Raw genomic sequence first — 13,980 nt, forward strand, 5'->3', positions numbered from 1 at the left:
TAGCTGGTGCAGAATAGATTCACCTTAGACACTCCCATCAGCTTACTGCTGAGCAACACTGCTTTGTAAGGAGTGGGGCATGGAAGACATATTCATTGAGGAGACCAAGAAAAAAAAAAAAAAAAGATTGGCAGGACAGGAGCAGAATGAGAAGAATGCAGAGATTCGGAAAGTAATGATTATGAAACAATGTGTTGGTTCAGTCAAATGGGGACCTAAGCCCATGAGGGAATTTGGAAGTCTGGAGTATTGGTGATCTCTGTCGGTGATCTTGGGAAAAGCTATTTCAACTGAATTTGAGCAAATTCCCATCTCTCAGATTGAAGAGGAATTGTGCTTTTGAGAAGTTTGAGATAAATAGGAGAGATGATAATCTAGAGGTGAGGCTGAGGGAAGAGGAATGTTGCTTTATAGGACTCATATAACCATATTTATAAATTGGGGGCAAAGAGATTAAGATGGAAAGGTGGCGCCTTCTCTCTCCAGCTGTATCTGGTTAGCCCCGCATAAATCGCATTTTCTTTAACAGATTCCCATACCTTTACCTCTCTTTGGTAACGGTTACTGTTTCCAGAGCCTGAAATTTCCTTTCCCTCTTTCTCCACTTCTTACTCATCTCCTAAGACTTAGCTCAAATATTCCCTCCTTTATTAAATCTTCTCTGACCCTCCTAGGAGAACCAAACCCTCATTCCATTGCATTCGTTGAGTTTGTAAATACAGTCTGTTCTTTTGTAACAAGAAAAATATGTTATTTATATATGGGATATAGTTATAATAAATTTTTAAACATTCTGTCTTCTAGTTCTATTATCTGTGTCATTTTTAGGTATGATTTTAGCTGTGGATATCTCTCTCCATCATACAAGTCACATTTTCCTGCTGCTTTACATGCGTGGTGATTTTTTTTTTTATTCTACATCAAATATTATGCATTTGGACTTGTTGAGTGCAAGACATTTTGGTATTTCTGTAGATATTCTTGAGTTTTATTCTCAAAGACAGATAAGTTACTTAGAAGTAGCTTGATCCTTTTTGAGCCTTGATACTTTTAGGTGGGGCCAGAGCTGTCCTTAGGGCTAGTTTTGCCGCATTACTGAGGCTATGTCCCGAGGATCTACGTGATGCCCACTGAATTATGAGGTTTTCCACTCTGGTTAGTTGGACCACCTACTGGCCCTGTGGGAACTTCGGGAACTGTTTCTTCTAACCCTTTAGTCGGGTTCTTCTTTTCCTGGCCTTGGGTAGTTGCCTCACTTGCACATGCTAATGGGTGTTCAAACTAATGGCTCAAGGGGGACCCTCTGCAGATCTCTGGCATTCTCTGTGTAGTCCTCTCTTATGTAATATCCTAGCCTTCCAGCTCTGTCTCCCTGACTCAGATAGATGGCTGGGCTCCATTTGGCCCCCTCTTCCTGAGCCATAGCCTGCTATTATAGGGTTCACCTCATTAATTTTTATTTTCTTAGGGATTGTTGCCTTTGTGATTCCCAATGTCTAACATCTGAAAATGATTATTTCAACAATCACTTAAGTTTCAATGAGGAAAAGAATGGGAAAGCTGAAGAGCTGGTAGGTTTCAGATGAAAAAAAATGTCAATAGTAAAGTTTTTAAAGTTATAAATGCATAGCTATAAACTTAAACATTACTCATTAAATTCAACTTTTAATCATGAGATTTTGCATACTTTCAATAGCTTCTCTTTTCCTATACACCTGTTATTATTATTAGCATCCACGTAATATGTAAATTATAAGGCCACTCAAAGGAGCAATGCTGTGTGGGCCACAGCACTTTTTTTTCCTGGTAGTGATCAGCTTATAACCCGTGGTGTCCTGAGAAAGGCAAATCGCATCTACTAATTGATTATATTAACATATACTTTAGTTGTGAATTTTGCCATAAGAAAACCATCGTTTTATCAGGGTAAAACTTCCTCAAGAGAAGAATTCTTCAGTGATCCAGGCCATGTCTTACTCATTTTTGATATCCCAAGAGCCTATCACATTGCAGGTACTCATGTGTTGTTAGGAATTAATCTTGAATTAATTGATCTTGAAACACAGTTGCAAAAATCTGGATGACTAATAAGTCTCCTTTAAAACTGTGTCTACAGGTGAAATGGAAATACGAAATTGTAACGGCTGCAGGATGTACTAGTACAAGAAGGTATTCAGTAAATGCTAGTGGGGGTCAAAGGCCTAAGGCCGGCCACAACAGTGGAGCCCAGGTTCTGGCATCTGTGTTAGGGCCGGTCATTGAGGCCAAGCTGTTTATTTTTAAAAGGGAGCTTTATAAATCAATGAAGAACAATGTCAATCAGAATCTTGGGCAGTTCTTCACATTAAAATTACTATTTCAAGATAGGGCAGGACAAGCTGTTGTAAGTACACTCAAAAGACAATGTTCAAGTGCAATCAACACTTTTTTCCTCACTTATATTAAGTTGGGCTTCAAAGCAAATACTCTCGGTTGGTAGCAAGCCCATATTCCATAGAGCCATTCAGAGACCCAGTGTCTTCTACAAGCGAGGTCAAGGCAAGAGCAGCTCTAGGCAATAGCTTTCTAATCAACCAGGTCGCTGCAGGAGAAGGACATGGAAGGGTGTGTGTAAAGGTATGGTTTCAAGCCATATTCCAGGCTTGAAAGCGGCACTTTACACCTCTACACACATTCCAGTGGGGCAAAAGTCACCTGGCTACAGACACACCTAAATGCAAGCTGACTGAGAAATATGTGCAGCTGTGTGCACAGCTCCAATAAAAAAAAAATCTGTTGACACACCTGGCCATCTGTTTACTTTTCATAAACTGAACAGGAATTGATTTTCCTACTGACTGCTAGACCACATCATCTGGTGAGTGTTAAAAAAAAAAATACAGATCTTTTGACTTCCTTTATTTCTTCCTAGAAGATGTCCCATTGACATATAGGTTAACTGTTCTTAGTATTTTTCATACAATGACATCACAGCTGGCTTTGTAACCAACAGCTTCCCTCTGATATTCTCATGGTGGTTCATATAAAGTTCTGCTATGTGGGGGGCAAAAAGGAAAGGTTTGCTTTTGAAAAAAGTTCTGGATTCAAAAGAAGAAAAACGAACATTTCAGGGTAATAATTTTGTCATGTGTTTAGGAGTTTCCTTGGGGAAGAATATTGAAGAATATTTATTTTAGTATTTGTTAATAGCCCAAGAGTCTATGGTAGGACCTAGCACAGTAGATACCAAAAAAAAAAAAAAAAAAATGCTCGTTGAAACAAAAATGAAATAATATACACAAGGACAAGTGTGTTGTTGCCAAATTTCAACATTGAGCTGTACACAGATCAACATAAAGCCACAGAGGTGCATAGGATCTGGTGAGGGGTACTGTACCATACTGTGAAAAGTGGGGAATGGCAGTTACATGGAGGGTATGGTTTGAAGTGTAGGCTGGATCAATGAGTGAAAGGTCTTATACATCATAACTGGGACTTAAAGTGTAGCCATCAATGGTTTTTAAACAGGAAAGTGGCCAATTCAGATCTATTTTAGAAAAATAATTCTCTGAAACAATGAATTGGCTAAGAGAGAGACAAAGGACAAGACACTGATTTAAGAGACAGGTCAGGGTCTGAACCTGGCAGTAGCAATGGGCTAAGAAGGAAGGCATAAATAATCTTGAGGACATTTCAGGTGCCAAATTTACAGGAGTGGTGATTATTGATACTTAAACATGGACGGGAGTATCGGAAGCACAATTGTTCTGGGATACAGGTGGAAAAACCCAGATAATCAACTTCTTCTAGGATATGTGAACTGCATGTAACACTTTTAGGGAGTTCAATTAGAATTAGAGACAAAATTAGTGTCAGTTACAGGGACCCTACTAAGTTATAGCATTTAACACAGTGTATTATAAATATTTATGAACCTGCTTCCTGTCCCACTGATGATTAGGACAAAGATCATTTTACTCCTTTCTATATCACCTATTCAAAATATACAACTAAGCATATATGAAATGTGTGATAACTGCTAGTGTGTTATCAAATTTCAACTCTGAGCTGTAGATCAAAATAAAGCCATATGCAGAGACATCAAAGTAACTACCCAAACAATGGCAATAATCTCATGAAAGCATTAGGTGTTATGTTCAAACAGGATTTAAAAAAAAGTTAAACTTGTTAAAAGCCAAAATCAACCATGAAACTCAATAAAGATATGAGAAAATTACATCCAAGAGTGAAATTGTAATAGTTATGAATTGCTTTGCCTTATTCCTTAAAATGTATCTCAAAAATTCTTTAATTAAAAAATATAATTCTAATAAAAAGCTACATGTGAATGCTGGTTATAATTTCTGTATTCATGAATATCAGTAACCACATGGGAGGATATAGAATTCAGACTCTTGACACTAAATACAGTAGGAATAAGAAATTACAATTCTTATACTAGTGAGAATTTGAGTTGTATACATTTCAACCTATAATATAGATTTTCAAGGGAGTTTTATCTTGATAATATATCTCAAGTAAAATCAAACATCTATATTAAAAGACACTCATCACTACCAGGTTTCTCAAAAAAAAAAAAAAAAAATGGCCTGAAGATGTGAACAGACATTTCTCCAAAGAAGACATACAAATGGCCAGCAGACACAAGAGAAAATGCTCAATGTCACTCGGCATCAGGGAAATACAAATCAAAACCCCAATGAGATACCACCCCACACCAATCAGAATGGTTACAATTACCAAGTCAGGAAACAACAGATGTTGGTAAGGATGCAGGAAGGGGGAACCCTCTTGCACTGTTGGTGGGGATGCAAGCTGGTGCAGTCACTCTGGGAAATGGTATGGAGCTTCCTCAAAAAGCTGAAAATAGAGCTACCCTCTATGACCCAGCAATTGCACTACTAGGGATTCACTGCAAAGGTACAAATGTGGTGATCCGAAGGGGCACCTGCACCCCATTGTTTATAGCAGCAATGTCTACAATAGCCAAATTGTGGAAAGAGCCCAGATGTGCATCAACAGATGAACAGATAAAGATGTGATACATATGTACACAGTGGAATACTACTCAGCCATCAAAAAGAGCAATCTTACCATTTGCAATGTGGATGCAACTAGAGGGTACTATGCTAGGCAAAATACATCAATCAGAGAAAGACAATTATATGATCTCACTCATCTGTGGAATTTAAGAAACAAAACGGGATCGTAGGGCAAAAGAAGAAGATATAAAGCAAGACGAAATCGGAGAATCACTGACCTCTATCTGTGAAACCAATAACACTTTAATTGATTGAATTTAAATTAAAAAAATAGAACCAAAGACCCCAAATATTGGGATAACTCAGTAAATATATGTTGGCGAACCCTCTTCTCTCTTAAAAGAAAATCCCAACTAAAGTACCTCTGTGCCATTTTTGGACAAATCTAAAACCTCTTGAGACTGTTTCAAGACTTTTTATACATTTGTTTAAGCAATGCCTCATGAAAAAGATAAGTTCTGGTAACTGGATATTTCTAGAATATTGAAATTATTCAATTCGTGAAGAAACTGTACCCCTCTTTGAAGACTCTAATAGTTTTTTTGGCAGGACACTGAGTTATTCAATGTGTTAATAGAATACTGTCTTAAAAATAGTGAGTTCTAAATTATCCTATTACACAAGTCCAACCACTGCAGATTCCAAGAGTGGGAGGCACAGAACAGGCACTCTGCGGTAACATTTGGTTCTCATTCTCTTTCAAAAATACCACCAAAGCACATCTATTGTAATATTGGTTATGAATTACTTCCTATCACATTAAATCAAAAAGACTAAAACCCCTCAGGTGTGTACAAATACCAAATCACTTTCCTTTTTTAAAAATAATAGTACCATTGGCTATATTTTAAGAAATAATTTTTGGTTTCTTTCTGTAAGAGACTGGGAAAATAAGTTTGTTAACGTCCCACGGATTGTATTTCATAAAATGTTGTTGGCCACAAGTAAGGAATATTTATCTCCCAATATCTTAAAAATCAGCCAAGATTATACATAGTAACGATGTTATCATTAGCGTTAGTAATGAAGAAAAAACAGTGTCGAAGTTGGGTGAACATCACATCTACGACATTAAGATATGTTGTACATGAATTGGTCTTTATTGGAAAGTATAGAAAGATTAAACTGAAAATTTTAAGCATTTCTTTTCAAATAAGCCAAATGATTTAATATTTACATCTATTTTTTTCTGTAGTCTATTATTTTAGGATATCTTAATACCTACTAGATTCATTTTAATATGGAGACTCAATATTATATATTCTTTTCCTGCAAATGTCAATGAGAAATTGCTTGCTTCTCCCTACAGCCAAAATTATATGTAATTCATAGGTTTCAGCACAGAGTGAAAGGGAAAGACCGTATTAATGTAGAGTAAATCTACTTTTTGAATTTCAAGTGTTAATGATTTAACCCTTTGGGGCTAACTCTGGAAAAACTAAATCCTTATAAGAGGTTGATAATCATTGAATAGATCTCTATCAATGCTTGCATGGCATCTGGCAATAATGAAGACAGATTAACAATACGATTTTGAGAATCTGGCAATAGGATAAAGCCAAAGCATATAAAATCACTTCTCTGCAGTTAGTTACTGGTGGTCCAGGGAAGGATCCACTTCCTGGCCTCTGGTGTCCAAACTAAAGGAGGAAAATCTTACTGAATCTGAGTTCCAGGTTTCTGGCTCACAAACAACAAAGCTATACACTGATTAAGCAGGAAAAGTCACCCCCAACAGATCCTCTGAGAAGAATTTGCTTTTCTAATATCTGCTTTCACTTTAGTTCAAAGAACTGACAATGGCATAAATTAACACCTTCATCAAGTTAGATTTTGAAGCTTAATGTGTGATGTTAACTCTTCCCACGCATATCTAACTTCTGGGCAAGAGGATTTGTCTTTACACTACATATGAAAACAAGAATTTGTTTTAAAACAATCCCGTTTCATCATGTGAATTGTTAAGCTTAAGTTTATTTCAATTACTTAAGACAATGTCGCTTAATTTTTAAAATGACTATATTCATTTTGTGTGTGTACACGCCAGTCATGTAATGCCGTTTTTATCTAAGTACTGTTTAAAACAAGTATTTTAAATCGTTCAAGTAACAGATTTGATACTCAGTTTGACCAAATTAGAAAAGTATTTTAATTCTTAAGGAATGTTGCAGAATAGTTTAAAAGTAGCTTTTCTATTAGAACTGCTCATCCAGCAGAAAATCAGTAAGAATAACCAAGAATTCCATCAACATCCCATTCTCAGCTGGAACACTGGATGAAAATCCACCTTGGTTATAGCCATTTTAACTATAGAAATGTGCAATAAACCACGCTCTTGTTATAATTAAAGGGATGGTGAATGTGAAACTATTTGGAAAAGCACAGGGCATTAGACCACATAAGGCATTATTATAATTAAAGAAACATGGCTTGAACAGTGATTTAAGCAATGGTGGCTGTACTGCATTAGAGCAGACTATACCAACAAATCTTTTTTTTTTATTTGTAAAGTTAGGAATAAATTAATGTACCTCAAATCTTTGTAGTTCTTTTACATTTATAATGTGCTTTCACATACACTAATCCAATTAGAGTCCGTATTACCTCAACCTTGTGTGATAGGCAGAGTGGTCATCTTTTTGCTTATATTTTAATGTGCTGAGCCTAATTTCCATCAATTTGAGACATGATAATATGAAATTATTAAGCCTAAAATGTGTCAAAAACAATAAAAACTGTAGTTGTATAGATGGGGCATGGGATCCCAATGACACATTTTATTAAATGCAATGTGCAAAATAAAATTAAGTGAACTCTATTCAAAAAGGGTACAAGACAGGTATTATTTAAAATGCTTTAGTACTCATTTTCAATAAAAAGAAATCTGGCATTATAAAAATACATAAAAAGGTCATGGATTCACACCATTAACTTACATAAGATTTTTTTTTTTGCATAAAACAAAGTTAAAATAGTTTTAAAAAGGTATTCTTATATGAAAGTTACTCCCAGTATAAAATTTTTATAACTTTTTGTAATTTTGGTCCATCTGTATAAATAAGACATTTTATCCTTTTAAAATTCATAACTCCATTTAAAAACATAGGATTCTCTCTTTTAAATAAAAGTCCACTTGAGGTAGTATGTTAGAGCTCTTCTTTGCTCTCATTCTGTCTATGTGTCCAAGTCATAAGACTGAAAATTTGGAGTCCTGTGGTTTTCTACGGTCTGTTTATAGGTACATGTGTGATTTTCTTGCTGAAAATCTGTCCTTTCTTTCCCATATTCCTCTGACTCAGAGTCCAAGTCTGGGGAAGAACGAGTTTTCAGGTGAAAGGCTCTTGGCTGACAATCCACTGGCTGTCCAAAGCTTGAAAAGGCATCCAGATGAGCTCTCTTCAGAGGCTTTCCAAATGTTCCTGAAAGCAAGCAAGCAAGCCCTTGAGCGAATGGGTCCACTGGCTAGCATGTAAATCAAAACACATTTCCAATGAAGGAGCATCTTAGCCCGTGAACACGAGTAAATGTTTTCTACAAGTCATTTATGGTATCGGGCGTGTGTGCATCCAGTTATGGAGAGAGAACTTACAATATGGAGCTGGGTAATGAATACCGTATGCCCATTCTTTATCACATTTCATCCTCTACAGTAATAGTAATCATTGAGCAATGAGGTTCCCCAGTGTAAGTTCTTCCAAACCCTGGCTTTAGTACTTGACAGTCTACAATTCTCCATGAAGGAGATCTGGATTGTGGGTTAGCAGGTATCAACTGCACCTGGGTATAGAAAGTTTCTTCCAAAATAATCCTGATGCCTTGCCCTTTCTTCTTTACTGGCAAAATATTATTTAACTGCCTCAAATTCTTGTCACAGTCATAAAAAAGTCATTTTCATTTTTTGAAAAAGGAGTAAGCAATTATACTGTGACAAAACATACAATTTCTCAAAATTGGGTAAAATATTTTAAGATTCTTTTTTTTTATTATTAAAACAAGACAATTTGTGGTTCATTTTCCCATATCTCCATTTAGTGAAAAGATGATCTCAGTTCTTCCACCCTTTGTCCCCATGCACTAGACAAAAAGAAATCCACAAACGAGTCTTGGCGCTAGCCAGAGTCTACCACCATCGACTTGGGCTTTGAGGCTCTGATGGTCTCCTCTGCCAAAGCAGTCCGGCCTGGCTGACAGGCGGTTGTTGCCAGGTGGGACGCTGTCCACCCTTTGACCAGAGTCAAAGGGTGACCCACCAGACATCCCAAACCACAATCATGCAGTGCATACAACTCCACCCCAAAAGCTGCTGTAGCCCAAAACCACTTTTTCCACATGGCTGACAAATGGAGCTCCTAAGTCACTCCCAAAACTTGTCCTCTAGATGATGCCACACACAGAGTTAACCAGAAAGCTCCTAAGGCTTAGTTACGGATTAAATACATAATCAAGTAAAATCCTCCATGTCTGACTTTGCCTTTAGAAACACGTATACTAACTCATAGGATGTCATGACAACATGATTTAAAAAAAAAGAAAAAAACATTTTTCAACAAGTTTGGCATTTGAGGCTCATTGCTCTCCCACATGCAACTTGGAACAGGAGTCCTGCCTGAGTCAAGGTGTCTAATAATTTAATAAACTTACCCATGAAAGAATTATTTGAAGTAACTGATGCTGGCTCTGGACTTGGACTAAAATCTAAAGAGGACTTGTTTAGACACAAACTTTTCACTCCAGGTCCTTCATTTTGAGAGTAAGTAGAGTTGAGTAACTTCCTCACATGTGAAGGCCATCCTATATCACTGACACTCTGTTCGCAGGAGTCCTCTGAAGGATAAGGACATGGGTAGCACTCCTTTTTCTTTATGTAACTGGGCTCACAGTGGTCCATCAAGGCTGTTCTCAGGTCAGGACCACAACCTTTGAAAATTGAGGACAGTATCAGAGATGGAGTTAGTGCTTCTGGAAGTCTCCAGGAAACAGAAGAGAACTCAGGTAAGAGAATCACATACCTGTATGATAGGCTTCAAATGGATCTGAGCTGTACACATTCCCCTTCAAATACACAGGGCCTGAGGACCCCAGAAAGGGACAAAGGAACGGATCCGTGGCAACTTCCACATCGGCTTCACTACTATTGTCAATGTGGCAGGTCCCTTCAAAACAGACATTGTAGTCACTGAATGAATTTGATTCAAGTACCTGTCAACATTCTCTCCACTTTGGGCATTTTCCATATTTATAGATAAAAATTTTGGATAGAATGGCATACAAAAGAAAAAAACTAGAGAAATTTATGTTAGGGTTTTAAAACATTTACTGAGGCCTACAGATTAGTGACTAAATCTGTGCCATCTTCCAAGAAGAGGACGCGATTAACCATTCTACGACATGTGTTCACCTGGGTGCTGGCGCCCAGGAGCATCCAAGAGGAACTGACCTGCACGTGCACACTGCAGCCAAAGCAGCCGTGGCCTGAAACACACGAGGCCATCAGCGCTGCCCCCTCCCTCCCGAAAGTCACAGATGAGCAGGACCAGGAAGTGGCATTCAACAAATGATCTCTGAATGCTCAGCTCAAAGCTGAGCTCAGCCCAAACAACAACCCCCCCCGCCCCGCCCACTCTATTGTGAGTATCTGAGCCAAACAACCCAGAAATGATGTGCCGGTTAGTCGTGGCCACGAGGACAAGAGATGTAGCACAGGTGAGAGAGGCCTCGATGGGCCATGTGCCTGGGAAGCGGGAACTGGGCAGTCTCAGAAAAGAAGGCGCAAGACGTGATTCAGTCAGGGCTGGTGGCCTCTAGAGCTGCTCCCAGAGGATCAATCGCCAGCCCCAGCATCCAAGTGACACGGCATTATTATGTTCCGGGTCTGTCGCTTTAAGCTTTCATAAATGTCTCTTCAGTAGACCCTGCTACATTTGAAGGAGGCTGCAACCAGAACACCCCCCCGTGTGTGTGTGTGTGTGCAAATCTTCCATCTGTATACCCTCTATCACCTGCCTTGCCAAACACTTTGTGACCATTTGTTGCCTTTTCCTGGTCTCACCACTGCCTACACTAGGAGTCCGAAAACACGTTGACTCCGGGATCCACCGCAGAGCAGATAGTCAATAAGTGCTTGTGGGAAAAGACGGTAAAATGTTTGAAAAGAATGTCAACAGTTTCTACTTTGGGAGCCCTTGATGTGTGCCAAGCACCATACAGGTTTCCGATATCATTTGACTGAATTTCATAACCACCTAATAAGGAAATAGTGTATGACTGCCCAGGATGCACAGGGAGCAAGTGTCGGAAGGGGGTCTTGGACCAAGCCCGTGTGCCTGCATTATGGCTCCTCCACGAGCATTCTTAAAACCGTGCAGTTCTTAAAGCAAGAATCAAAAATCTGATTTCTCTAATAGAATCTTAAATCATTTTGACGTTTTACGACCATATGTGAAACCAGTTAATGCCATTTAAGAAAGGAGGACTTTTAGTGCCAAGGAATACTTCGAGCATAAAGAAAGTATCATGCTGCATGGAGAAATTAGGCTTTTTTTTTTTTTTTTTTTTTTGAGAAATTAAGCTCTAATTTTCCTACTTGTCTTCTCTTATTATCAGAAACAAAGATTTTTCTAGTATTTAAGAGAAAGGCATAACCACATTTAATTTCAGCTTTGCCAGTGATCTTGGGTCAGTCCCTAGATCTAGGAGTGTATCTATTTCTGGTGAAAATTAATACTGTATCCGAGCCTTTCCATCAGATTGTTTCAAGACAACCATGGGGTCCAGGGTTCATTTTAAACACTTACCATTGCTGTCATGTTGCGGTAAGAAAAATCCACCTCCTGAAGAAGTGACAAACTGGTGGTGGCTTCCGCTTTCTGAGGAGATGTAGCCATCCTGCCTGTCGGCTAAGGTTCCCTGAGATGACAAGTAACTCGGGATATCTGCCGGCAAGTTGGTCTCATCTGTAACCCGACAGCAGTGTTAACCAGGAATGACTGGACACGGCCCTACAACCTTCCCCGATGGACAGTACATACACGGTCTCCGTTTGTGTCCAGACCAAAGAAGTCTACTCCTGAAAACCCATCTCGGTTGTCCAGTCCTCAGGTGAGGAAGACTGGGGCTCTGCTGCTGGGGGCAGCACAGGCCAATTTTCTACTTTTATCTGGATGCCCCTCCCGAATTTCTGAAAGTGATGTTCCAAAACATAAAGGCCTGGGAGTCTCAGTGGGGTAGTAGCTAAGCTCCCCAATTAAGCTTGATTTCTGCCGTGTTTCGGACTCAGGATGCATGGGTGTGGGAGTTCACACATGTTCCTCAAGTCACGGCCCCTCCCAACAGTAACGGGATCCTCCCTGCACGCCTGCACACGCACACGGGCACACCCATGACGAGACAAGAGCTACACGGGGGGGAGGCCTCGTAGGTCACCCCCGTGTGAAGCAGTGGGACTGCTTGACTCTGTGTTTGGACCGGATCGCACAGCCAGCAGGGCATTCTGCGGGGGGCTTAACAAAAAGGATTAATCTTTAAACACCACCAGCTTTATTAGGGGCCGGGGTGTTATTTTTAGCTGACCATATTCCTGCCGTTTGAAACAAATGAGTCACCCTTCTGACACGGCCTCAGGCTGTGAGAGACACACACATTCTGGAAGAAAATGACCACAGGACCACAGACACACATGACTACGGCCCCCCGGGGCCAAGCTTCTGTTTACACACCTGTGTTGGTGATGCTGCAATCTTCGTTCCTCCGCCTTGTGTGGTATATGATGACCACCCACACGAGCGACGTGCCCACCACGCAGCACACCACCGCTATGATCACGACGCCCACGGTGGCCCACCCGTCATCGTCCAGTGACGAGGCGGTCATCTGAGGGGAGTCGCAGGTGGGGGTGGGGATCACGCTGAGGCGCACGTTGCCCCTCTCGGTGCCCAGGGTGTTCGACATTTCACATGTGTATTTCCCGGCATCACTGACATCAGAGTCCACGATGATCAGCAGCTGATTGCCTGCTGCAAAGAAGTGCCTTTCGGTGACCACCAAGGGGCTGTCGTCCTTGGTCCAGTTCAACCTGGGAGGGGGGCTGCCTCCAGCGATGCACTGCAGGACAGCAGTTTCTCCCTTGGTCACGGTTCGGTCTAGCAGGGGCCGCAAAAACGATGGTGTTTCTGAAATAACAAGGGGTGTGCTTTTAAGCCCCTCCATGAGATTGGGTTTGGCAGGTAGGTCCGAAGACCCACCCCCCGAGTGCACACCAATGGAACCCTTCGTACCCATCGTACCCTTCCACGGCCTCACGCGTATGCTCCTTTGAGAGCCTACACACACACACCACGATCGGGATTGCATTCTGTTACCTGGCTGTCACTTGTAACACCTGTTAAGGATAATGTTTACTATTTTTTTTCAATCTCAGTCTCTCCCAGTCTTTTTTTTTTTTTTTAATTCATTTTATTTATTCATGAGAGACAGAGAGAGGCAGAGACACAGGCAGAGGGAGAAGCAGGCTCCATGCAGGGAGCCTGATGTGGGACTCGATCCCGGGACCCCAGGATCACACCCTGGGCCGAAGGCAGTGCTAAACCGCTGAGCCACCTGGGCTGCCAAGTCTCTCCCACCCTTGGGATGGAATGAGAGGGGCAATGCAAAACATTCTAGGTATCTCTTAGAAATGGAAAAAGTGCCTAAAAATAATTTTAAGCAGGGGGGTAGGTCGATGAATGAAAAAAAGTCAGAATGTTTAAATTTTTAAGGGGGAACTTTCTGGGGCTGGATGTCCAAACCTATATGCTAAAGTCTGAAGGTACATCTATTCTTTGGTGTTCATAGGCTACTTTGCTCAACTCCCTCAAAGATACGTATACGATGAACACGTGCACCTTTTTCAAAAGCTCCTGTTTAGGCAAAAGGTAAAAGACACACTCTGGTTTCCAGAACG

The 13,980-nt window shown here is 40.2% G+C and overlaps 1 protein-coding gene and 1 long non-coding RNA gene across 3 annotated transcripts in view; one reads left to right on the plus strand and one right to left on the minus strand.

The window, feature by feature from the left end:
- The window catches only part of LOC140642440 (uncharacterized), a 61,424-nt gene that overhangs the window by 40,919 nt on the left and 6,525 nt on the right, over window positions 1-13,980 (plus strand). The window lies entirely within an intron of this gene.
- The window catches only part of LRIG3 (leucine rich repeats and immunoglobulin like domains 3), a 49,095-nt gene continuing 41,234 nt past the window's right edge, over window positions 6,120-13,980 (minus strand). For both annotated transcript variants that reach the window (XM_072843024.1, XM_072843022.1), the window contains exons 15-19: window positions 12,758-13,210; window positions 11,837-11,995; window positions 10,052-10,195; window positions 9,684-9,959; window positions 6,120-8,461 (exon numbers count right to left, since the gene is read on the minus strand). In XM_072843024.1, coding sequence (XP_072699125.1) covers window positions 8,217-8,461; window positions 9,684-9,959; window positions 10,052-10,195; window positions 11,837-11,995; window positions 12,758-13,210 — 1,277 coding nt within the window. In that variant the 3' untranslated portion in view covers window positions 6,120-8,216. The remainder of the gene's footprint in view (window positions 8,462-9,683; window positions 9,960-10,051; window positions 10,196-11,836; window positions 11,996-12,757; window positions 13,211-13,980) is intronic.

This window comes from Canis lupus, chromosome 11 (assembly GCF_048164855.1).
Source record: "Canis lupus baileyi chromosome 11, mCanLup2.hap1, whole genome shotgun sequence".
Lineage (NCBI taxonomy): Eukaryota > Metazoa > Chordata > Mammalia > Carnivora > Canidae > Canis > Canis lupus.